General features: G+C 42.2%; 1 protein-coding gene across 5 annotated transcripts in view; it reads left to right on the forward strand.

Moving 5' to 3' along the window:
- The window catches only part of SUSD1 (sushi domain containing 1), a 138,275-nt gene that overhangs the window by 41,111 nt on the left and 70,581 nt on the right, over positions 1–26,583 (forward strand). For all 5 annotated transcript variants that reach the window (XM_032308466.1, XM_032308464.1, XM_032308467.1 and 2 more), the window contains exons 6-8: positions 7,128–7,307; positions 16,842–16,939; positions 17,528–17,714. In XM_032308466.1, the coding sequence (XP_032164357.1) occupies positions 7,128–7,307; positions 16,842–16,939; positions 17,528–17,714 (465 nt within the window). The remainder of the gene's footprint in view (positions 1–7,127; positions 7,308–16,841; positions 16,940–17,527; positions 17,715–26,583) is intronic.

A 26,583-nucleotide genomic window follows, 5' to 3' on the forward strand; every position in this document is an offset into this window, starting at 1 on the left:
TTTCTCTATGAATATGATCAGAAGGAAATGCATTGTTCATCAAGGCTAAAGTTCATGGAAGACTTGGGAATACAAAATACATCAAAAAGTTATTATTATTATTTTCTGCTGCCTTAAGGGCGAGTGGACTTTTTGGTACTAATGAGCTCATTAGCTTAGTCACCGCAGTTAATAAGCTCTCCTTGAGAATGTGCTTCATGGCATCGTACAACCCTCCCATTTTCCTTTGATGATCGTAATAACATTTTCTAAATGCAAGTTGCCACATACTGAGATGCTAGATTCCAACCCCCCACATCGATGATACGTGGAATAAAGAGCTCAGATGATCCTGGAAGGAGGCTCTAACTACATGTGGCCAAATTACGAACATGGCATAAAATACGCGAAACTTCGTCGTAAGGTTACATTTATTCAGCCCCATTCCTTAGGCCGTATTTCTTACTGGTACACGTCACAAAGATTAATATTCATAGGAATATTAATAACTCACATGACTGTAGGGGGTAGTCTAAAAATATGGGATGTAGGTATAGCCCATGGAGAGCTTAGCATGACGGGAGGGAAAGGGACATTTTTCCAAATGAAGCAGATGAAGACAATAAAGGTCTAAGTGCCGAATTATTTGATCCAGAACACAAGTATAGTGGAGACTCTGGTGTTAATCTTCCTGACCATTTGGACTCTTCCAACCTGCCCCACCCCACCGATTTCTAGGTGATCTGTAATTCTGCTTTGACTCCAAGGCACAACAGGGACATTTCTGTTATTGTTGTGTAAATGAAAACTGACTTTAATATGATTTTCTTCAGTTTTCATACTTGTTTCTGCTCCTCTGCCAGAGCTTTCCAGCTAGTAGTTTATTTCTCTGGAAAGACTTTTCTTGAGTCAATATCAGCCTGTGGAATAGGTCTATCATTCATTCCCCTGGTAGCTGGCAAGATGTCTGCCTCAATTTATGGACGTTATTGGTCTTTTTTTTTTTTTTTTTCCTTTCTCAGCTTGGTATTTATTGCTGTCTAAAACAGTCTTAGATGAAGCCTTATATTACTATGTTATTTCTGAAATCAATCACATTATTGTGCTGATGTTTCTAATGAGAAACTGCCATTGGGGATGATACCAGTGGTACAGTCCGTTGATTAGGTGTTATAAATTGCTGATACCTTTCATCAAACAGTTTTCCTTCTGGAATGTTTTCTTGGGTTGCATATTAAAGCTAGTAGTGTAGATAAACATTTTTACCTCCAAGATATGAAATGGAATTACAGTATGAATGTGGTCCTTGAAACAGGCACAGCACAGTCCCCCCTCACCCCATTTTGAAGTTGATTATTTGAATGAAATCAAAGATAGTGGGACGGTAAGGAAAAATCCCCCACCATGGGGGTGCCTGGGTGGCTTAGACAGTTAAGCATCTGATTCTTGTTTTCCACTTAGGTCATGCTCCCAGGGTGGTGAGATCTAGCTCCACATCAGGCTCCGTGCTTGTGCTCGGTGGGAGTCAGAGGGTAGTCTGCTCCTCTGCCTCTCCCCTACTTATGCGCTTATGCTCTCTCTCCCAAATAAATAAATCTTAAAAAAAATTCCCAGCATGTTCATAATTAGTTGACTGTATTGCTGACACATCTCCAAACGTTGTTCCTTCATAATATAATTAGCCAGAGAAATGTGTGCTTAAATGAACACCCCTAATGCATATCTAATGCAGATTTGTTTTTCTTTCTTTTGGTTATAAACTGTTTTTTTTTTTTTTTTTTAAAGATTTTATTTATTTTTCAGAGACAGAGGGAGAGAGCGCGAGCGAGCACAGGCAGACAGAGAGGCAGGCAGAGGCAGAGGGAGAAGCAGGCTCCCTGCCGAGCAAGGAGCCCGATGTGGGACTCGATCCCAGGACCCTGGGATCATGACCTGAGCCGAAGGCAGCTGCTTAACCAACTGAGCCACCCAGGCGTCCCAGGTTATAAACTGTTTTTAAATGGCTTAGTTCCTTGTGATAGTGAGAACTTTGGGCATTTCATGGAGGACCTTATTTTTCTTACTACCTATTGCAGCCTCCGTTGGATTGATTTTGGAGTCTTTCTTAATGGTAGCCATCTGCTTTCTTGGGTACCACTAAGTCTGAGTAGAAGTGGTGGAGGCTGCCATCCCTCTAAAGCATGATGGGAATATCTGTGACAGGGCCATATGCCAGGCCAGACCCAGGCCAGAACCCCGTTATGGGGTTAAACATCAGTACTAAGAAGGCTCCAGGGTATCACACAAATGTAAGGTTAAGTCTGTTTCCAGCAGCTGTCTTGCTCTGGGAAAGCTGTGGGAGACAAGATTTGGAAGAGGGAGTTGTTACAGAACTCTTCCATCTGATTTGAATGCTTCATTATGCAACCTTTTCTCCTGAGGTTTTAGCTAACTTCTCAGCTCAGTCCTATTCAGGGCCTAGACTGGACCCCTTTACTGTAAGACTCCCCAGATTTAATGGACCTGGACTTTGGGGGTCATACATCCCATGGCTTGAGTACTGGCTCTGTCTTCTATTGGTGGTGGACTTTTGAACGTGACTTAAGCTCTTAGGAGCTCTGAGGGGCTCTTAAGCTCCATATTCATATCTTTAAACTTTGTGAGGAAGAAACCACCTACCTTGCAAGGTTTTCTTTGATGAATAAATGAGATAGTATATATTTAATAGACATGTTTAGTAGGACTTTAATGAATGCTACTATGATTAAAGTGATTGAGGTTTGGGGCACTTGGGTGGCTCAGTGGGTTAAAGCCTATGCCTTCGGCTCAGGTCCTGATCCCAGGGTCCTGGGATCGAGCTCCGCCTAGGGCTCTCTGCTCAGTGGGGAGCCTGCTTCTTCCTCTCTCTCTGCCTGCCTTTCTGCCTACTTGTAATCTCTGTCTGTCAAATGTATAAATAAATAAATACATCTTTTTAAAAAAAATTAGTTTCTTTTCAGCGTAACAGAATTCATTGTTTATGCACCACACCCAGTGCTCCATGCCCTATGTGTCCTCCATAATACCCACCACCTGGCTCCCCCATAAATAAATAAATCTTAAAAAAAAATAAAATGATTGAGGTTTGAACAAAATTCCCAGAATTCCCTGGTACAACACTGATATTAGTTTTTATGAGTCTTTTATTCCACTTTCATCTATGTGGCGTTTGGTAGGTGTGAGTTCCCTCTGTTGGATAACAAATGTAAAGGTAATGTGTACCTGTCTTGTTATTTATACTTACAATTTCCTGATGCCTCTTTCTTTCCTCAGGGGCTGTTACTCATATCAAAGGAAAATTTGTTATATCTCAAACAATGATAAAGTAGTGGCAAGCTATCGATGAACAATTACTTATTGTATTTACTATGCAAAACATATTATTTTAAGTAGGCTTTGTGGGAGTTTAGGAGATGATCAAATAAAGATTCTGTTCTTTCCAGACTGACCATATATTTGGGAAGATATAATATATTCAGAGAAAGACATTAAGCCCTCAAGCATGTGATGATAAATGGTAGCTATTCCTACTAGTATTTAATTTAGGTTCTGAGCTGAGCGTGTGCATAAAACTCAAACTTGGAAGCTTGTAGAAATGTGGATGCCAAGAACCCAACTCCGTACTACTGATTCGGAAGACTTATCTCTGGGTAAGGGGAGAGGCTGTGCTTTCCAGGTTCCCTAGGCAGTTCAGATGTACAGCTGCTGTTTAGAACCATGTGTTTAATCCAAGTCATGCTAGAATCCACTCTATCTCTCACCAAGGGACTATCCATCTTGAGTAGCTATGGGACGGGAACTCACCAAGTCATGGTTGCCCACCACTGGGCATCTCCCTGAGTCTCTGAACTGTAGTCCCCAGAGACTGAGCTACTGATCTCTCATCAACTCCCAAATTAATATTTTTGGTATGAATTTTTAAAAATCTTATATTTTTACATGCCTTCCACTATTCTTAGTCACGTCCAAAGGTGGAAGCCAACATAGGTATCTTCTGTACTCTTATACCTTTAGAATCTGTGCTTCTCCCTTAACCCAATGATCTATCACTAGGTTCCTTCCCAAACCTCTCCAATGTGCTGTTTAGAATTTCAGCTTCAAGGTCCATAAACCTACATAAACCCTTACACTCAATCTCTTCACTGCTGTGCCCTCTATTTCCTGCTATAGCTAAACCCTAGTTTTAGCTAGAAGATATTTTAGATGTCAGCAATGACTGGGCAGCTTAATGAAACATTAACCACCTGTTCGGTTGGTTGCCCAGGTACACAAAAATATACTCATGTCTTGTTTTGGGCCGGTTGATACGTCTAAAGGTTTGGTGCTAGGAAAAACATGACGAGGGCTAAGAAGCCTTGTGTCTGGTACACAAGTATGAAAAAGGAATAAATCCCTATGAGCAAGTATGGGACTTTTGAGGTGGGCAGGGTTGGAGGATTTATGAAATGACCACCTGGTTCTGGTCCCCTAACTGCTGACGATGTGAATCTACACTGACCAGAGACGAACTTTTCTTTATAATCCCAGAGCCCAGGCGCCTGGGTGGCTCAGTTGGTTAAGTATCTGCCTTTGGCTCAGGTCATGATCTCAAGGGTCCTGGGATCCAGCCCCACGTCAGGCTCCCTGCTTAGTGGAGAGCCTGCTTCTCCCTCTTCCTCTGCTTCTCCCTCTGTTTGTGTTCTTTCTCTTCATCAAACAAATCAGAAAAAATCTTTAAAAAAAAAATAAAATCACAGACCCAAGAGACTGGGTTGGGTGGGTTGAGCTGCTTTATTGACGTTCTCATGAAAACTTCAATTCAACAGATGAAAGCTTGCTCTGGGAAAGAACTCTGGGGTTCTACAACAAACCAGACATCCACAGTGGGGCAGAGCCATGTGCAGTTCCATTAAATCCACCAGTTCTGTATCAGAAGCTCATTGAAGAGAAGCTACCTGTTTCTAAGGCCAAGAATGGTTGTTGGGGAGTTGGGAACAGATCATACCATTTTCTCTATCTTGAGTTCTTTGTCTCAATAAATTCACTTACACTTTATTTTTTTTAAGATTTATTTATTTGAAAGAGAGAAAGAGCACAAGCAGGAGGGGCAAAGGGAGAGGGCGGGAGAAATTCAAGCAGACTCCAACACAGGGCTTGATATCAAGACCCTGAGATCAGGACCTGAGCTGGAACCAAGAGTCAGAGGCACTTTGCCCTTATATTTGAAAAGCCGGCATGTCAAGACTGTGTGATATTCCTTGGCTTTCTACAGACTGGGGAGAAAACTAAACATTAGAGTGAACAGCAGAAATGATATATATATATTTTTCTCTGTATTTGGGTATAACTGGGACTCTTGGCTGTATTTGCAATGACTATAACTTCCTTATTTTAGATTTATTATGCTTTCTTGAATAAAAGTGTATGTATGAACTTCCCACGACTTTGTGAGGAATTTGGCATGTTCGTTTCTTCCCTTTGCTTCATTGCTCAGAGTTTTTGAAATAATTTGGAATTTTATTTTCAAATTATTCCTTTTTTACACTGTTCAACTTTTCATTGTAGAATCCTTTACTCCTAGTTATATCAAGCTCTGCAGCCACATTTTTAAAATTTTGTCAGGAAGAGAGAACACAAGCAGGGGAGTGGCAGGCAGAGGGAGAAGCAGGGTCCCCACTGAGCAAGGAGCCTGATACAGGACTTGATCTGAGAACCCTGGGATTAAGACCTGAGCCTAAGGCAGACGCTTAACTGACTGAGCCACCCAGGTGTTCCTCCAGTCACATTTAAATGATTATGGAGACTTAAGCTACACATCATTTACATTTCATTGCTTGCTAGTGTTTCTTCTAAAACCTGCCCTCTCCTTCTTTTAGGATATTAATTCTGGTTCATTTTATTGTTGTTGTTGGGCTGGAGGGTTTTTTTTTGTTTTTTTGTTTTTGTTTTTTTAACAGAAAAGATAAACGTATGGATTTTCAAAAATTGCAAAATATTTGAAGATAACGTTCTTCTACTCTTACATGAAGTAAAGTTTGGCTGAGTCTGAAATGGTAGCATCATAATCCATTTCGTTCAGATAGTTTCTGTAAATATTCTAGTGTGCCCTAGTAGTCAGAGCTGCAGAGAACAAATTTCAAATCAGTTTTATAATTCTAGACTTGTCTCCTTCTATGCAGCTGATTTTTTTCCTTTATAGAAACATAAAGTGAATGTTTAGACTATATATATACTTTCCCTATTAATTTGCTTTAAAAGTTCAAAGATTTTGCACCTATTTCATTTAATAATCAGTTGGCAACAAAACAATAATTATGTTATCATCTACTTAGGAGTTTGTGATCTCATGATACGTAGGAAAAAGTACCTACTTTTTTTTTTTTTTTTTTAATTTTTTTTTTTAAAGATTTTTTTTATTTGTTTGACAGAGAGAGAAATCACAAGTAGGCGGAGAGTCAGGCAGAGAGAGAGAGAGAAGCAGGCTCCCGCTGAGCAAAGAGCCCGATGCGGGGCTCGATCCCAGGACACTGAGATCATGACCTGAGCCGAAGGCAGCGGCTTAATCCACTGAGCCACCCAGGCGCCCCATTACCTACTTTTTAAAAATAAAAGTACCTACTATTTTTAATATTTAAAAAAACCTCAGATGAATTGTTTCATTGACCAAAGAATTTTCTGTAATGTAAATAATCTTACAATTGGAATATTTTCTACGTGTACACGTTTGTAAGTTTCACCGAATTGGGGCATGTCTATTTTTTCTACTTCCGAACAATCTTCTTCGTCTTCTTTTTTTTTTTTTTTAAAGATTTTATTTATTTGAGAGAGAGAGCATGAGAGAGAGAGCATGAGAAGGGGGAGGGTCAGAGGAGAAGCAGACTCCTTGACGAGCAGTGAGCCCGATGTGAGACTTGATCCCAGGACTCCAGGATCATGACCTGAGCCGAAGGCACTCGCTTAACCAATTGAGCCATCCAGGCATCCCCCGAACAATCTTCTGTATCTGCAGCTGGATTATTTGATGGGGTTCATGTTTTCTCTTATGCATATGAGGGAGTCTCTATTGCGGCAAAATGTTTTTTTCCTAAAATGTGAACTCTAGGGCTAGAAGCTGGGGGTTGTAACTTGTGCTATGCTTCTTTCCTTTGCAGAGATCAAGTGTGGCCGTCCTCCGGAAGTACGCCATGCAGTGCTGGTGGGGAATCACAGCTCCAGCCCAGGCAGTGTGGCTCACTATGTCTGTCAGGAGGGCTTTGAGAGCCCTGGGGGAAAGATCACTTCCGTCTGCACGGAGAAAGGCACTTGGAGGAAAAGTGCTTTGACATGTACAGGTATGGACTTTTGTTCTGTGGGGCTTCTGTTTCCTGGAAGCAAACAGCCCATAGGAGCTGGGGACCGCCCTCTGTCCCCCACCCCCCGTTCCCTGTGTGTACTGTGCCTGGCTGTGACATTTACCTGAGTGGGCACCTGGCTTTAGGTGTGTTGGCTGAATCCTGAAGATTTAGAGGGTGGGGGGTGCCTGGGTGGCTCAGTGGGTTAAGCCTCTGCCTTCGGCTCAGGTCATGATCTCAGGGTACTGGGATCGAGCCCCGCATCGGGCTTTCTGCTCAGCAGGGAGCCTGCTTCCCCCTCTCTCTCTGCCTGCCTCTCTGGGTGCTTGTGCTCGCTCTCTCTCTGTCCAAAAAAAAAAAAAACAACAAAAACCTTAAAAAAAAAAAAAGATTTAGAGGGTGGATTGGAAAAATAAACTTGGGCATCGTCTTCTGCAACTCACCTGAAATCACAGTGATTCCCGTCTCCTCTACGTGGCTGGCTGAGAAATGTTTCTCCATGAACCGTTTTCTCCGGGAGCATACTGGAAAGTCCTAACTTAGCCCATGTTGGCAGCTTTTCAAAGAAAAGGTGGTGTAATGGGTAAAGAGGTTTTTTAATGTTTTTTTTTAAATTTTTAATTGTGGTCAAACACATACAACATAAAATCTACTGCCTTAACCATTTTAAAGTATCAAGTGTATTCACACTGTTGGGCAACCCATTTCCAGACCCTTTTCATATTGCAAAACTGAAACTCGGTACCCGTTAACCAGTAACTCCCCACTTCCTCCTCCCTTTGGCACCGCCATTTTATTTTCTGTTTCTGTGGATTTGACGAATTTAGATACCTCATATAAGCAGAATCAGGCAGCGTTTGTCCTTCTGTGACTGGCTTACTTCCCTTAGCATGATGTTCTGTGGGTTCATCCGTGTTTTTGCAAATGGTGGGGTTTCCTTCTGTTTAACGGCTGAATAACATTCCGTCATGTGTATTTGCCACATTTTGTTGATCCATTCATCACTGAGGGACACTTGTGTTGCGTCCACCTTCCGGCCATTGTGAACAGTGCTGCTGTGAGGACGGGCATGCAGATATCTCTTTGAGAGCCTGCTTTCATTGCTTTTGGGTATATGCCCCAAATGGGGGTCCTGGTGAAAAGGGGTTCTGAAACAGCAGTGCAAAGTCCAGCAGTGTCATCTGTGGGCTGTGTGTCATCGGGTAAGGCGTGATTTGCTTAGATCCTCGGTTTCTTCGTCTATAAAAGGGGGAAAATAAAGTCTCCATTTCCTATTTCAAGAGTTATTGAGAGCGAATTGAATGAGACCCTTTATGGGGAACACTTTGAAAAGTCTAAAGCACCTTCTACCTGTTAGGTCTTTTACTGAAATTATTGGCCTGTCTTGAGGAAGGTCTTCTTATGAGTCACAAGTAAGCACTTGCTCATGCTTTAGTTCATAGCACGGCCTCCAAGGGACAAGGTAGGAGAAGGCAGTGACTGTTTGTGAGGGTTAGGCACGGGGTGTGACAAATGGTTGTTCTGGGCAATGTGTTTTTAGATGTTGACGTGCTTGGCTCTAGTGACAGATCTCTGAAGAGTGAAATATCAAGGCAGCTTTGGGCTGGGTCTCTGGTTTGACCTGCGGCAGAACTGTGGTAGCATGTCTTGGGTCTTGCTGTTCAGAGCTTTCCATGGGAAAGTCTTGCCAGAGCAAGCAAAACATGGGCACTGCTAGTGATTAATTATCCATGGAGCAACAGTTCCTAATCATGCGGGGCATAGGAATTTGGTGAACTCTATCAAATTGATTTAATAGGTATCCATTTAGCATGCACTGTGGTTGAGGTACTTAGCTGGACACTACCTTCTTGGAATGTATGGGGCAAGAGGGTAAACAGACTTATCTCCAAAGAAATGTGTGTATGCACATATGTGAAATGTTTTACAGACTCAGGATGTTCATGGACTTCCCTGAAATAGGTGAAGAATTCAGCGCTGCTACTGGAGGCATCTATGCCACGCACTTCCCACCTTGGTTTGTCTCTGCCTCAGACGGAAGAGGATGTAGGCCAGAGACTGTGAGCATAGAAACAAAGAAGGGTAGACGTGGGTGGGAACCCAGTGATCGAGTTCAACCTGTTCTTAGGGAGTTCTCGTTGACCTAACCCTACCTGCAGAGAGAAGCGAAGGCAGTCCTGTAACTAACACCAAGGACTCCAGAGTCCCAGTCTCATGAGGGAAATTGAGAGGAGCTCATGCCATATTGGACCAGACTGATGGCCATTCCACTCTATTAGTGTATCTCAGTAGCGCTTCTAAGAATTGTTTGGAGCCAATGTCTCATGGGATGCCGAGTTAAACATTTGGGGGAAGTGTTCTCGGCCCTGAGATCCCTATGGAGTCCCTTGATTAGAGAGCCGGGCATAGCTTCTGGACCCTCTGCCATTGGCTTCGTGGCTCAGGCAGCTCTGCCTCCCCCGTTCAGAGTTCAGTGGGGGTACAGGGATTAGTCACTACATGAAAAACCAGTGGATCCGCATGGGGCATAGTAAGCTATTAATTAGCTGATGCTTGTAGAGCACTTTGAAGAACAAACATGTTATGTAACTGCTAATTATAATTACCGTCCTCAGCCTGCCACCTTTCACAAAGTCTGTGGCTCCAGCGGCAGCTGTTTCCCTGGGTTTATGCAAGCTTTGGTTTAAGGAAAGAAAAGGCATTTTCCCTGAGAGCTGGGATCTTTCTGGGAGGAGGCCTCTATGCCCCCAATCAAGATTGGCAGCTAAATTCAATTTCCGCAGATAAAGGCAGTGATTTACGTGCTGATTAATTCACGGTGCCGCGCACACAGTCTGGGTGGGTAGGTAGGGGAGAGGCTTCTGGAAATGTAGTGCGAGATGCTGATTTCCACGGCTCTTGCCCAGCTGAACCCTCTTCTGATTCTTCTCTGTTTTTCATCCATTTCTGCACGCCTCTCCTGCACCAGCTCCTTCTGTGTACTTTGTGTTCAGCTTCTTTGATGTCCTTCTGGATTTTCCTCCCGTCGCCTGCTTCTCTGCCTAGCCTCTGAATGCCTTCTACCTCTGCTCTCTGTTTTCATTCTGTTTACCCCTCTCTTTATACTTGAATGTTGAGTTCCAAATTCGGTGGAATAATCTGTCTTCACTTCACCTGGATTGTTTTTAGTTAAAAATATTTTCGGAGGCCTTGTCTCTTTGGATGAGCAGCATGGATCTGTGTATGTTTTTAATGGAGTGTGAATGCTGGCAAAGTGGTGGGACTATTTTTTTTTTTTTCCCCTTTTTCTTTAAGGCCGGTTTGAACTGGAACCTCCAGACAGCTGAGAATTAGGCAACCATTTTCGTGTCTGGAAAAACCCCAGGTGGAAGCTTGATGTTTAGTGGGTTGGTTTACCTCAAGATCAAAGAGGCTGATTCATTCTTGATAAGACTGTCCCTGGCTTTCCTTCTGCTCGGGTCGTTTGGCTTCTCATGTTTAGAATCTGAGTTAATAATTATAAGGTTGATGCTCAGTCAAGCCGCGCTCTTAGAAGGGTAACGTCACTATGGAAACACAGACTGTTTATTGGCTGCGATGCTTTCTGAGCCCCCCTCCAACCCAACTCGGGCCCTGAGTCCAAGTGCCTCCAGGCCTCCCGTTAGCCTCTGCCCCTCAGTTGTGTTGTTGATCTTTCTTTTCAGCCTAGTGACTGCTCACTTGCAGCGGTAATGCAATTTAGATGGAAAACAAAGGTCAGCTGGAATAAATGGACACATTGATATAAATAGCCACATGGCTGGGATTTGTTTGAATATGTGTATAATGTCTGGACTGTCAAGCATGATAGCTACCTTTGGCTGGGTACCAACTTGCATGCCCAGGGCTCTGCTAGGGGTCTTCGTGCTTGGTTTCATTTTGTCCTCAGGGAAACCCTGTAAAATAAGTATTGGTATTTTTCATTTTGTAGGTGAGTAATCTGAGACTCGTAGAAGTTAGGCAACGTACACAGGGTTCTTCAGTAACTAGTAAATGGCAGAGGGACTTGAACTTCGGTCTGGACACCTGGAAAGCCCACAATCTCTGTCCTACCAAGCTTGAGTCACGTGTTACACCCTAGTGATTTTGCTGTAATGAAAGTATTATTTTTTTTAATAGGTTTCTTTAAAAACCTTATATTTAAAATTTCAAATAATAATTTAAATGTATTGATCAAAGACACTTTGTAGGGTATGTGATATTACGATTTCGATGAACTGTATGTATTTTTTCTAATATACACAAAAGTCAGTATAAGCAAACATACATCACTTTATTCATGGGCCACAAAAAAGCCATCCAAAGGTGTATAACGCATTTTAGGAAAGCGTTCCTCTAAGTCCTGCTACTTCTACCTACTGTACGTGACTCTGAAGACTGAAAAACAGGAAAGGGCAGATAATAGAACTTTTATGGCGAAATATACACTTATTCAGAGTAGTCACTTCTATTTCAGGGGTGCTGCCATTATCAAAATATATCTGTTTTGTAATCTGTGTTTGGGAATTGCCTTTGGAAGTAGTTTGTGAGTCATAGTAGACGATCAGTCATTTGGAAATCAGGTACTGTTTTTGACGAGAAATGACACTGAGCTTGACCATTTGCTTGGATCACCTGAACTTATTCTCAATGATCTTTTAGTGTTTCAAAAAATAGAGAGGGTTATAGGTTATATATAAGTTTTTTGAGAAGGTTATAAAGTTGGAAACCAAGAGAGTCTGCTGAGTCAGTTCCTGTCCACAGTGGGACTCCTGAGTGTGGTATATGCCCACTGCCTCTGTCTTCTTCCTCCCTACTTCTCTCCCAGCCTACAGTCAGCCACCCGGAGCCTTCAGTCACTGTAGCTCTCTCCCCGAGCTCCCTAATGACCACCTGTCAACTTCCTGTTCTAGTTGCACTCCTCAGTCCTCTTAACCTTCCCACAACTTTTACTATTGTTGATCACCTGTCCATCCATCCATCCATCCATCCATCCATCCATCCGTTCAGCCAATCAACCAAATAATAAATATTAAAACAAATATCTAAGGTACTCTCTTAGGTTCTGGGGATAGAAAGATAAGCCTGGTCTTTGCTGTCATAGAGCTTACATGCAGGAGAGACAGACACTAAGTAACCAATTACAGAATTATTCAGGTGTAGATGTGATAAGTACTGCAGAGAAATAAATGCTGGGTGCTAGGAGAATACTAAAATACATACATAGATACATACACGTACATACATATATGTAGCTGGACAAGACCCAGACCTGCTCTCCCTACCTCCACACGAAGTCAAGCTTCACGGCTCATCATGGCACTTTGCTCACTCTGTCAGGGGACCAGGAACCATGTGAAAGAAGAAAGAGGTGGAGGTTTTCCCTGGCGCTTCTTGGGTCGGAGGTGAGGGGTTGTGGGGAATTGGTGGGAAGGAAGGGAGGTAACTTTGGAGGAAGCGGACAGTCCTTCCCGTCTCCTTTCCTGGACCTCCAAGCGTCCCACCTCCAGCCAGTCTCCCCGCCTCTCTGCTCTGTGTCCTCTGGGGTTTCTGCTCTGTGTCCTCTGCTCTGTTTCCTCTTGGGGTCCATGTTTTCCACGTTCTGCCGCCGGGCTGCTCTCCGTATCCTCCCTGGATGGTTCTCCACACTTAGTATCAACGACCTTCCACACCTTGCTGATTTTGGAGATGATTTTTTCACCTGGATAGTCTGTAGATAACTCCTATCTAGCATGTTCTAAACACAGTTCGTTGGTCTTTTTCTCCCAACCCCAGGGTGCTTCCTCCTCTGTTTCTCAGGACAAGAGTACAAGGCAATCCATTCGGACTCTCAAGCTCAAAGGCTAGCAGTCATCCAACTTCCCGGCTGTTCCCATCACTCACCTTCTACTGCTTCTCCTTCAGAGTTGTCTAGTGGCTTTCATACCCAGCCCCCAGGCCCCCTTTTCTCCTCCTTGCTGAACACCGCGTCACAGTGCCCCCCAGCCCGTCCTGGCCCTGGAGTCCGGCAGTCCTAGTTCTGAATCCTGACTTGACTGGTTGTAACCTTACAACCCACATGACCTTTGGCTGGTTGTGTAACTTCTCCAAGCCTCAGGTCTAGAAAATGGACATAATAATATTAAGCTCATGGGCTTATTTTAAATTAATTTTTAATATACTTTCCCCCAGTTTTACTGAGAAATAATGACTTACATTCCTGCATAAGTTTAAGGCACACAGTGTGATGGTGTGACGTGTTATGAAATTATTATCCTGGAGCTATTTTGAAGATTAAATAAGCAACGCTATTAAAGTTCTATACATATTATCGGGTACATAATAACAACTCAGTAAATGTTCGCTGTCGCTTCTTATGACTGCAATTCAGGTAGGATCTGGTCTTTAAAGATCTATCAGTGTTTGGCATCTTATAGTCGCTGGGTAAAGAGTATCCTGTTCTTATGATCTCCACTTCTCCAATGTTTACTTTGCAAAACGCCAGAGTTATCTTTCTAAAGGAAAAAAAGGCACCATTATGTTCCTGCTTTTAGCTACCCATTGCTTATAGGAATAAGTCTGCCCTTAGCGTGGCAAGTGGGGTCATTCCCCGTCTGATCCTGTCTTGTTTCCTTCTTAGCACCCAGAATATGCCACAGCCCCTATGGTTCCAGGCGTTAGCCCTGCTTGCTGTCTGTTTGCTTAGATGTCTTCCCCACTCTTCAGCCTTTCACCCATCAAGGTCATGCCCTCCACAAAGCCGGCTTCCCCAGACCCCCCAGTGAGGGTGGGTGGCTTCTTTCTCTAGACCCCATGGTACTTGTGTGTAACTTTGTTCTACAATTTATCAGGTTCTAATTTCCCTGCTTATATGTTTGCTCCCTCCATTAGACAACATGTTCCTGAGGGAAGGACTTTTGTTCTAATTATTGTCATAGCCTAGTGCTGGCATGGGAGGATGCTTGGCATTTGGTAATCATTCAGTGAGTGGTGCAGAGAGAGCCCTGGAGTCAGTTCCAAAGAGAACTTCCAGAAATGTGTTCAATTATCGGTACTATTAGAATTAGGGTATCTCTTTAAGGGAGCAGCATTTATGTGATGTTTACTATCTGATGGGTTTATAAAGAGATCTTTCCAGCTGATTTGTGGACACCTGGAGGGGAAAGCAACTGCATTTTGTTAAGCTGCTCCTTGGGATGAGCTATCTGACATCCCTGTAATCAGATCTTGGTCCCATCTGTGCAAGAGAGCATGGCACAGGCAGGAGGCAGATGGCAATTTTGAGATATCATTTGCTGTTGTCATAGTGAATGAGCAAAAAGGAAGGACAAGAAAGGAAACTTTCATGTCTCCTTTCTCATCTCTGTTTGGGTGGCAAAGGGGTCCCCAGTGAGAAGGAAATTTGCTTTACTGGCAGTCAGAGACAAGGTGAGGGCGGTCTGCTTCCGTTTCCTCTGGACCAGGTGGTGAGTTACTTTCAGAGGAATGTGTGAGGGAGCAGAGGAGTCCAGGGCTCTAACACCTTTGAAGGGTGATGGGGAAGGGAGGGGCCAGAGTATTTGGGGCTTGTTCAAGCTGATAAAACACTGACACCAGCATCATCTTCATGCTCCCCAAGGGGGTGAACAGATAGGATCTTTGCATCTCTTGGGGTACCCATGTCCACAACTGGAGTATTTCTTTGATTTCATTTTATCTGTGCTCTGGGAGAATTATTGATGTAGAGACCCGGGGATGCTTTAGATAGCCATAGGTGATCCTTTGGTGTCTCTCAGGAATTGGTCTGTTTTCTCTGTCTGCCTATATTTATTCTCACTTACTGACAGCCTGACCTAGACTTAGCCAAGACCCAGTAATGCTGCTGATGGACGATTTAGTAAAGATGTAAAATCTCTTTTTTTCTTTAAATATTTTATTTATTTATTTATTAGAGAGAGAGAGAGAGAGAGAACAAGAGAGAGAGCATGAAACAGGGGAGGTTCAGAGGGAGAAGCAGACTCCCTGTTGAGCAGGGAGCTGGGTGCAGGACCTGATCCCTGGACTCCAGGATCATGACCTGAGCCAAAGGCAGTCGCTCAACTGCTGAGCCACCCAAAGATGTAAAGTCTTGTATGGCAAAGAGATCATCAGTAGACCAGGGTCTGTCTAACGGTAGCATTAGTTCTGGCTGCAAGGGAAATGAGTCTGTATTCAGTGCCCGGCGTGCAGGCTCTCTTTCCCATGGTGGGGGCTGAGGAAGGGAGAGACAATGAGAGAGAACTGAGAGGGAGAGCTGAAAAGAGCCATCTTCTGAGATGGAGAATTATTTTTCCTCACCCTCTTGATAGGAATCTTACCTTGGGTTTCCCAGAAAACAGAGCCTGAGGCACAGGGCTTACATTTATTACACGATGGGGAATGACATCCCAGAAAGCAGGGGTAAGGGGTCCTGTGAGTAGAGCCGGGAAGGACAGAGAGTCAATACTGTCCATTGGGAACTGTGACCTCAGAACCAAGACCCTAATACAGTTTCCCAATTTGCCAAAGTTATTACATGAAATACACACAGAATATTTATTTATTTGTTTATTTATTTATTAAATGATTTATTTATTGATTTGACAGACGGAAATCACAAGTAGGCAGAGAAGTAGGGAGAGGCAGGCTCCCTGCTGAGCAAAGAGCCTGATGCAGGGCTCGATCCCAGGACCCCAAGATCATGACCTGAGCCGAAGGCAGAGGCTTAACCCACTGAGCCACCCAGGTGCCCCCACACAGAATATTTTTTTTTTTAAGATTTTATTTATTTATTTGACAGACAGGGATCACAAGTAGGCAGAGACACAGGCAGAGAGGAGGAAGCAGGCCCCCTGCCTAGCAGAGAGCCCAATGTGGGGCTCGATCCCAGGACCCCGAGATCATGACCTGAGCCAAAGGCAGAGGCTTAACCCACTGAGCCACCCAGGTGCCCCCACACAGAATATTTTTAAAAAGCCAGACAACTTGGAGAAATCGATGGCTTTCTGATAAGTCAGAATTAAATGGCTTCGGTTAGAGTAGCCCCAGAAATATCTGGGGAGGTTATGGAGAATTTATTTCAGTTACTCTGAGCTGCTCCTGAGGAATGGCCCTGTGTGGGGACTGCTGCCCCTTTTCGGGACAGCAGTGACCTGGCAGTAAGAGGGTTTTGTCAGCCAGGTGGGATGAAGCCAGAAACACTTCTTTCCTGAGCAGTTGCCTGGAGGAGTCAGGGCGCAGCTGGGGGCGGCTCTCCATCCCACAGGAGTGGAACGCCAGTGGCATCCAGTGGCCTACCAGGCCAATCACAGCTTGGCGTTCTTAGCCGTTCTCAAGCGGGTACCTAGCTTTTCTTCTCGTCCAAGTCAGGTAATGGGCCAGGCTCATTCTCGGTGGAGATAAATGGGGTACTTGGCCTGGGGCAGTTTGAATGGCCTGATTTGGTGTCTGAATCAGACCTCTGAACAGTGATTAGCGGAGATACAAGCAGCACCAAGAAACTAAGTCATGCCAAAGGCTGCTGATGGCATTTTGTGAATGGACTCTCTTTTTCTGTTTCAGAAATAATTACAGAAATCCGTGCTGTATCAGTGTTTAATAACACCTGCGTGAGGTGGCAGGTAAACCCAGGAAGCATCCTCTCCAAGACTGTCTACATGGTAAGTAAAATGTTCCATTTTTTCCCTCTGGGAGCATGACTTGGAGAGACTTCCTTTCATGAGGGCTTCTCCACCTAAGAGTCTGACTGTTCTTTTCAAAAGTGATCAGATTTTTTTTTTTCAGCTATCTGGTTTATTTTACTTTACATTCTGCATTTAATATATGTTTCCTCTGGCAGGGTGTGTGTGGGGGGATATGTTTATATTTGGCATCATCATGATTGCTTGTTTCCCAGCACTCGAATCTCACGCCCCCAGAAGAGGGGAAGCATCTGCTGCCTCGGGAACAGGAGGCAGCGAGTGGTTCTCAGGGTGCGACGGCCTCCATGGACAGCTGGTCCTTTGCGTGCAGCATAAGCCTCCCTAGAGGGACTCCTCATTTTATGTCACTTCTTAGGGTCCGCTGGTGACTGGGCTGATCGGCCTTGATACCTGAGAGCAGAGGCTGACCTCATTCATCTCCCCTTCGAGCACAGTGTGGGATTAAAGGAAACAGTAGGACAATGGGATTCAGTTCCACCAAGTCTCTCTCCCTTGTTTTCACCAGAGTCACAGTGGGTTCTTTTTTCTACTCCCCCCCCACCAAAGATATACATAAAAGGACAACGGTTGTACTCTATGGAATCAGTTCATGAGGAGACAGTCAACGTGACCACAGAAAGCAGGACCCCAGAAGTGTGCCTAGATCTGCACCAAGGCACCAACTACACCATGAGCATTTCCACCGCCCCTCCCACACGCTCCGTGCCGGCCATCATCGGGTTCCAGACAGCTGGTAGGTGGAGGTGAAGTCTCATTGCCTCCCAGAAAATGCCAAGCACAGGATGTGGGGAGATGTCCTTCAGAGTCCGTTGGGCATAAGATCTTGTTCATGGTTGCTTTCTGAGGTCTGTAGTCAGGAGGGTGCGGTTCTAGCAGGCCTAGTAGGAGAGATTCCTGTCCTGTTGATGCCAGGCCAAATGGGCACTGACGGATGGTTTCTCGGCTGGGTCCCGGGTTCAAATGGAAGGTAATAAGGCATTTAAAAGAAGAGAACATTTGGTGACGAGGCAGTCAATTCTCAATTATTCAAGGCACTAGAGGGTTGCCATGTGACTTACCATTTGCAGGAAACACAACAGTCCTTTCTTCCTCTTGGCTATGGGAGAGGAGAAGCCGGGGAGGTGACCAGTGGCTTCACATCTAGAATGGAAACGGACTTCAGGACTGGTTGCGGGTGTGAATCAAGTTCAAGTTGGGGTGAGCAGATAGGGAGAGGCAGCCCTAGGATGTGGGAAGGGAGATATTAGGTGAAAAGAGAAGTGGACAGGAAGGAGTTTCTAATAGTAGTAATAAAGCTCATTGCACATATGTATCTCATGGATTTTTAGAATAATATTGTGACAATTATAATAATTTTTTCATAATTCTCCTTATGGGGCATCAGGAGTAATTAAATACCTTATGAGCAGATCTTGAGAAGCCATTGGTGTCATTTATTATTTTTGGGTGAGTTTAGGTAGTTCTCAACTAGCTATCTGATGTCCCACTTAAAAGGTGCCTCAGCCTCTAGGCATTGGTGCCGCAGGGAACTGGGATGTGACCTGGATTTGGCAGAAATGATGAAATCGTCTGCCAGTCTTAACAATGGAGATTGAATTACAAAACTATGCAAATTAGGTCCCCAGGGTACTTGTATGTAAATAAAACAATATATTTCTCTCTAAGTAAATAATACATAGGGAAAAGTGTTTTAGAATGAATGTGATAGGGCGCCTGGGTGGCTCAGTGGGTTAAAGCCTCTGCCTTCAGCTCAGGTCATGATCCCAGGGTACTGGGATCGAGGCCCGCATCGGGCTTTCTGCTCAGCTGGGAGCCTGCTTCCTCCTCTCTCTCTGCCTGCTTCTCTGCCTACTTGTGATCTCTGTCTGTTAAATAAATAAATAAAAATCTTTAGAATGAATGTGATAACTGCAGAATCTTGTTCAAAATTAATGATTGATGGATTGATCAGGAATATACCTTCTTCCTTTTTTTTCTTATAAGTTTTTAATTTCAATTCCTGTACCATTAACATAGAGTGTTAAGAGTTTCAGGTGTATGATACAGTGATTCAGCCATTCTCTACATGACTCAGAGCTGGTCATAATGAGAACACGCGTTAACCCCCATCACCTGCTTAACCCATCCCCACAAACCTCCCCTCTGTGATCATCAGTTTCTTGGTTTGTCTCCTTCTCTCTCTATTTTTCCCTTTGCTCATTTGTTTTGTTTCTTAAATCCCACCTATGAAGGAAATCCCATGGTATTTGTCTTTTTTCAACTGACTTATTTCACTTAGCATAATACTCTATATCTCCATCCATGTCATGGCAAATGGCTAGATTTCATTTTTTTCTTTTTTTTAATGGCTGAATAATATTCATGTGTGTGTGTGTGTGTGTATGTGTGTATGTCACATCTCTATCCATTTATCAGTTGATGGAAACTTGAGCTACTTCCACAGTTTGGCTGTTGTTAATGATGCTGCTGTAAACATAGGGGTGCACATATCCCTTTGAATTAGGGTTCTTGCATTCTTTGGGTAAATACCCAGTAATGCAATTACTGGTCTTAGGGTAGTTCCATTTTTAACTTTTTGAGGAACTTCTGTACTGTTTTCCACAGTGGCTGTACCTAGTTTGCATTCCCACAACCGTGTGCACGGAGAGTTCCTTTTTCTCTACATCCTCAACGGCACTGGTTGTTTCTTGTGTTGTTGATCTCAGCCATTCGGACAGGTGTGAGGTGATGACGTCACTGTGGTTTTGATCTGCATTTCCTAATAATGAGTGATGCTGAACACCTTTCAGTGTTCTGTTGGCAATCTGCATGTCTTCTTTGGAAAAAACGTTCATGTCTTTTGTCATTTTAAAAATTGGGTTGTTTTGTTTTTTGGGTGTTGAGTTGTATCCATTCTTTATATATTTTGGATACTAATGTTTATCAGAGATACTATTTGTAAGTATCTTCTCCCATTCCGCAAGTTACCTTTTAGTTTTGTTGATTGTTTCCTTTGCTCTGGCAAAGCTTTTCATTTTGATGTAGTCCCAGTAGTTTATTTTTGCTTTTGTTTCCCTTAAATCAGGAAACATATCTAGAGATATGTTGTGGCTGGTGTTAGAGAAATTACTGTCTGCTCTCTTCTAGGATTTCTATGGTTTCAGATCTCACATTTAGGTCTTTAATCCACTTGCAGTTTATTTTGGTGTGTGGTGAAAGAGAGCGGTCTCTGTTGTTGTTCAAAGTTCCCAACACCATTTGTTGCAGAGACTATCTTTTTCCCATTTCCTATTGTTTTCCTGCTTTGTCGTAGATTAATTAACCATGTAATTGTGGGTTTATTTCTGGTTTTTCTCTTCTGTTCCATTGATCTATATGTCTGTTTTTGTGCTAGTACCATACTATTTTGATTGCTACAGCTTTGTAATAAAACTTAAAGTCTGGAATCATGATGCCTCCAGTTTTTTCTTTTTCAGAGTTGCTTTGGCGACTCACAGCCTTTTGCTGTCCCATACAAATTTTAGGATTGTTTGTTGTAGTTCTCTGAAAAATGCTGTTGGTATTTTGATAGGGGTTCCATTAAATCTGTAGATTGCTTTGGGTGGTATGGACAGTTTAACAATATGGTGTTCTTCCAATCCACGAGCGTGGAATGTCTTTCCATTTCTTTGTGTTGTCTTCAGGTTCTTTGATCAGTGTTTTATAGTTTCCAGAGTACAAGTCTTTCACACTGTGGTTAAGTTTATTCCTAGGTATTTTGTTGTTTTGGGGGCAAATGGGAATGTTTTCTTTTTTTTTTCTTTCTTTCTTCTTATTTTTAAAGATTTTATTTATTGATTTTGAAGGAGCAGGAGGCTGGCTGAGGACAAAGCAAAGGCTGGCGCCTTGCACCCCCCCCTTCACCCGCTCCCCTCCATATGTGTAGCATTCCTCAGGCACCCCTGACTGCCATAAAATGATAAATAGTTAACTTGCAGAGATCACAGTCCTGCAAGGTAGGAGTCTCCCTTGGTTTGCAAATGTCCTTGAGATTTACAACAAAGAAGTTACCTTATCAATAGCCCAATTTCCAGCGACACAGAACTCAGTTCCTCAAGCCCTAATGTCACCCTCCCCTCCATGAAAACGGAAGGAGGCGGAGGTAGAAGGAAAAGTAAATAAAGTTCAATTTCTTCTAAACCTAAATCTCATTAACAAGGATGCTTGATAGCAGGAATGTAACATTCCACCAGGAGACTCCCAATTGTCTTTACTTGATAAGTAACCAGGCCTCCAATATCCTGGTAGTGCTTTTTTTCGCATGCGTGGGCTAACCGGCCAGTTCTGCTTCTGTTAAGATTGCTTTGTCTGCTTTCGCTCGGGGTCCCCTGACCCAATCCACTGACGCCAAGTATGCCTGTTCAAACTATCAATCAATCAGCTCAGCCCCACCCGAAACTTGTTTGTATCTGTCTATAAAAATCCTGCACCAACCCAGCTCTGGACCTCTCTATCGGCAACGAGCGCTGCAGAGGTCCAGGTTCGAACCTGCAATAAACGACCCTTGCTGATTGGCTTTGACTCACGTCTCTGGTGGTCTTTTAAGGTGGGGGTAATATTCAATTGGCATTTCAATTTGACAGACAGAGGTCACAAGTAGGCAGAGAGGCAGAGAGCCTGATGCCGGGCTTGATCCCAGGACCCTGGGATCATGACCCACGCCAAAGGCAGAGGGTTAACCCACTGAGCCACCCAGGTGCCTTGGGAGTGTTTTCTTAATTTCTCTTTCTTCTGCTTCATTATTAGTGTATAGAAATGCAACAGATTTCTGTATGATGATTTTGTATCCTGTGACTTTACCAAATTCATTTATCAGTTTTAGTAGTTTTTTGGTGGAGTTTTTAGGATTTTCCATATATAGTGTCATGTCACCTGTAAATAGTACAGGTTTGCTTCTTCCTCACCAATTTGGATGGCTTTTACTTCTTTTTGTTGTCTGATTGCTGAGGCTAGGACTTCCAGTACTATGTTAAACAAAAGTGGTAAGAGTGGACATCCTTATTTTTCTCCCTGACCTTAGGAGAAAAGCTCTCAGTTTTCCCCCGTTAAGGATGATATTAGCTGTGGGTTTTTCATATAAGACATTTATTATGTTGAGGCATGTTCCCTTTAGACTTTTGTTGAAGGTTTTTATCATGAGTGGATGTTGTATTTGTCAAATGCTTTTTCTGTATCTCTTGAAATGATCATATGGTTCTTATCCTTTCTTGTATCATGTTGATTGATTGGTGAACATTGAGCCACACTTGCATCCTGAGAATAAATTCCACTTGATCGTGGTGAATAATTTTCTTAGTATATTGTTGGATTCAGTTTCCTAGTACTTTGTTGAGGATTTTTGCATCTATGTTCATCAGAGATTTGGCCTGTAGTTCTTTTTCTTTTGTGGTGTCTTTATCTTGCTGTGGTATCAGGATGATAATTGCCTCATAGAATGAAATTGGAAGTTGTCCTTCTTCTATTTTTTGGAATTTTGAGAGAATAGATTTCAATTCTTTAAATGTTTGGTAGAATTTGGCCCTGAAGCCATCTTGTCCTGGACTTCTGTTTGTTGGGAGTTTTTTGATTACGGATTCAATTTCGTGGCTGGTTATTGGTCTGTTCACGTTTTCTTTTTTTCTGTTTCAGTTTTGGTAGATTATATGTTTCTAGGAATTTATCCGTTTTTTTCTAGATTGCACATTTTGTTGGCATATAATTTTTCATAATATTCTCTTCCAACTGTTTGCATTTCTGTGGTGTTTCTTGTTATTTCTCCTCTCTTATTTATGATTTTGTTTGAGTCCTCTCTCTTTCTCTCTCTTTTTTTCTTGAGTCTGTCTAGAAGTTTATCAAATTTTCTTGATCTTTTCAAAGAACTGGTTCCTACTTTCATTAATCTGTTCTCTTGTTTTTTGGTTTTTTGGTTCTATTGTTTGTTTATAATTAATTTGTACTCTAATCTTTATTATTTCCTTCCTTTTGCTGGGTTTAGCTTTTGTTTGTTGTTCCTTTTTTTTTTTTTTTTTTTTTTTTGCTCCTTTAGTACATAAGGTTAGGTTTTTTGGTGAGATTTATTTTGTTCTTGAGGTCAGTCTGTACTGCTCTAAACTTGCCTCTTAGAATCATTTTTGTTGGGGCGCCCTGGTGGCTCAGTCAGTTAAGCATCTGTCTTTGGCTCAGTTCATGATCTCAGGGCCTTAGAATGAGCCCTGCATCGCGCCCTGCATTGAGCCCTCCATCAGGCTCTCTCCTCAACGGGGAGTCTCCCTCTCACTTCTCCCTCTCACTTTCCCCTCTGTGATCTCTCTCTCAAATAAATAAAATCTTTAAAAAAAATCATTTTTGCTGCACCCCAAAGATACTGGATTGTTGTGTTTTCATTTTCGTTTATTTTCATGTAATTCTTTACTTCTTCTTTGATTTCTTTATTGACCTATTCATTGTTTAGTAGCATATTATTTAACCTACATTGTATTTGTGGTCTTTCCAAATTTTTTTCTTATGATGACTTCAGTTTCAAAGTGTTGTGGTCAGAAAAGATGCATAGTATGACTTTGATCTTTTTGAATTTGTTGAGCCTTGTTTCACGGCATAATGTGTGGTCTGTTCTGGCAAATGTTCTATGTGCACTTGCAAAGAATGTGTACTCTGTTGTTTTAAGATGGAGTGTTCTGAATATATCTGTTAAATACATCTGTTCCAGTGTGTCATTCAAAGCCTCTGTTCCTTTGTTGATTTCCTCCACAGATGATCTGTCCATCCATGTAAGGGGAATGGTGAAGTCCCCTACTGTTATTGTGTTGCCATCGATTAGTTCCTTTATGTTTGTTAGTAATTGCTTTTGGTATTGGGTGCTCCCATGTTGGGTACATAAATATATTTATAATTGTTTCATTGTCTTGTTGGATTGTCCCTTTTATTATTATACAGTGTCCTTCTTTGTCTCTTATTACATTCCTTTTTTAAAAGTCTATTTTGTCCCGGGGCATCTGGGTGACTCAGTCAGTTGAGCATCTGACTCTTGATTTCAGCCCACGTCGTGATCTCGGGGTTGTGGGATAGAGCCCTGCGTTGGGCTCCACGCTCAGCGGTGAGTCCACTTGGGATTCTCTCTCCTCTATCTGTCCCCCTACTCAAGTGCTCTTTCTCTCTCTCTCTCTCTCAAATAAATAAATAAATCTTAAAAAATAGTTTATTCTGTCACATATAAGTATGCTATCTCAATTTTCTTTTAACATCCATTTGCATGATAGATGTTTTTCTCTCTCACTTTCTGTCAGTCTGGAGTGAGTTTCTTGTAGGCAGCATATACATAAGTCTGCTTCTTGTAGGCAGCATATACATGTCTTTTTTCTTTTTTAGATTTTATTTATTTATTTGACAGACAGAGATTACAAGTAGACAGAGAGGCAGGCAGAGAGAGGAAGGGAAGCAGTTTCCCCTCTGAGCAGAGAACCCAATGCGGGACTTGATCTCAGGACCCTGGGATCATGACCTGAGCCGAAGGCAGAGGCTTTAACCTGCCGATCCATCCAGGCACCACAGTATGTCTGTTTTCTTAATCCATTCTGACATCCTGTCTGTTGATTGCAGCTTAGTCCATTTACATTCAAAGTAATTGAGAGAGATGTATTTATTGTCGTTTTGTTACTTGTCTGTGGTTCATTGCGTAGTTTTTCTGGGGAAATATGTCTTTTTAAAAGACTTTGAACTCCTGTGTCATTATTCCATTAGAATGACCCCTTGCTGTTCAGGGTCAGCGATTTTTTTAAAAATTAATTTATTTATTTTCAGCATAACCGTATTCATTATTTTTCACCACACCCAGTGCTCCATGCAATCCGTGCCCTCTATAATACTCACCACCTGGTACCCCAACCTCCCAAAACAATCTGAGGGGTTTGAAGTGGCAGAAAGGGTCAGCGATTTTTACTAAGATCCAGTTAACCTCTGCAAGGTAATCTCCTCTCCCTGGGAAAAGGATGGTGGCGTTTGGGTCAGACAGACCTGGTTTTGTATCTTAACTCTGCATTGAAGAGTTAGGGGACCGTGGATGAATTGTTAAATGTCTCCAGAGCTCTTTACTCTCTCTGAAATTTTAAGTGGAATTGGATTAAATTTGGAAGTTAATTTAGTGAGAAATGGGGTTTATGTGGAGCCATTCCAACTGGGAACAAAGCACGTTTCTGCATTTACTCAGTATGTACTTAAGTTTTATCTGTTCTGTTTTTATATGCACTGGTGTAAGGATTTGCCATTCTCTCCTCTAGAGCCTGTACATTTGGCGATCTGTTATCATTGAAGCTTTACACTAGTTCTCTTAGAATGAATTGGGAAGTTTTCCATATTTTTTTATGCTCTGGGAAAGTTTGTATCACTTTGGAATTATTGCCTTCCTTTTATTTTATTTATTTATTTTTAAAAAGATTTTATTTATTTATTTGACAGAGATCACAAGTAGGCAGAGAACCAGGCAGAGAGAGAGAGAGGAGGAAGCAGGCTCCCTGCTGAGCAGAGAACCCGATGCAGGGGTCGGTCCCAGGACCCTGAGATCATGACTTGAGCCGAAGGCAAAGGCTTAACCCACTGAGCCACCCAGGCGCCCCTGCCTTCCTTTTTTAAAGTTGGACACATTTGCTTGTAGGATCATTAAGTTTCACCCTTTTTTGGGAAATAATTCTTTGATAAGTTTGCTGATCTCTGTGATTTTCTTTTGATCTATTTATGTTTCCTACACTTTCTTCAGGCAATTTTTATAGCTTATATTTTCCTAAAAAAGTGCTCATTTGGTTGGGATTTTAAATATATTGGCAAAATATGCAATATTTGTTTACAACTGCTCTGGGGTTACAGGTTATGCAACGCCAGGTTATTCTGATTCCTAAGTTTGGTTTTCTCACTCTTTTAAAAAATTGATTGGCTTAGCTTGAGTTTTCTGTTTTATTACTGTTTCTTTCCCCGAAGAATAAACTTTTAGGTTTTTAAGTGTTTTTTTTTCTACCTCATTAATCTCTCCCCTTAGTTTTATTACTTTTTTCCCCTTGATTCTCTTAAGTTGGTTATATTGTTTTATTACTAAATTCTTGAGTTGAATGCATAATTCAACTCATTTCCATTCTTTCCTGTTTGATAATAAAATTCTTTAATGCTTTTGGACTTAAGCATTGGCAGAATTCCTTAAGCATTGATACATTCTCTCTTTATCCCTTCTTTCAAGTCATTGAAATAATTGTCCTTCTGATTTTCTCTTTGATTGAAGAATTATTTATGTGTGTGTTAATATTTGTTCTCTTTATGTTTGCTTTCAAAGCATTACACAATTGCTATTTGATTTCCCCATTGATTGAAGGATTAATTACAAGTGAATTATGCAAATGGTAGATTTTCTTTTTTTTTTTTAACATTTAACTTTTTTGTTAATTTCTAGTTTTATTACATTTTGGTAATTTTGAGGGGAACTTATTATCATTTCCCTTGGGGATTATTATTTGGGAAAGTTTTGTGATTATAAATCTGTACATTTGCTTGTGAGTAGAGTAAGATCTAGTCTTTAGTCAACTCTATTAATAAATGTATTCCAGACTTCTGTTTTTTGTTGTTGG

This window comes from Mustela erminea, chromosome 12 (genome assembly GCF_009829155.1).
Source record: "Mustela erminea isolate mMusErm1 chromosome 12, mMusErm1.Pri, whole genome shotgun sequence".
Taxonomy (NCBI): domain Eukaryota; kingdom Metazoa; phylum Chordata; class Mammalia; order Carnivora; family Mustelidae; genus Mustela; species Mustela erminea.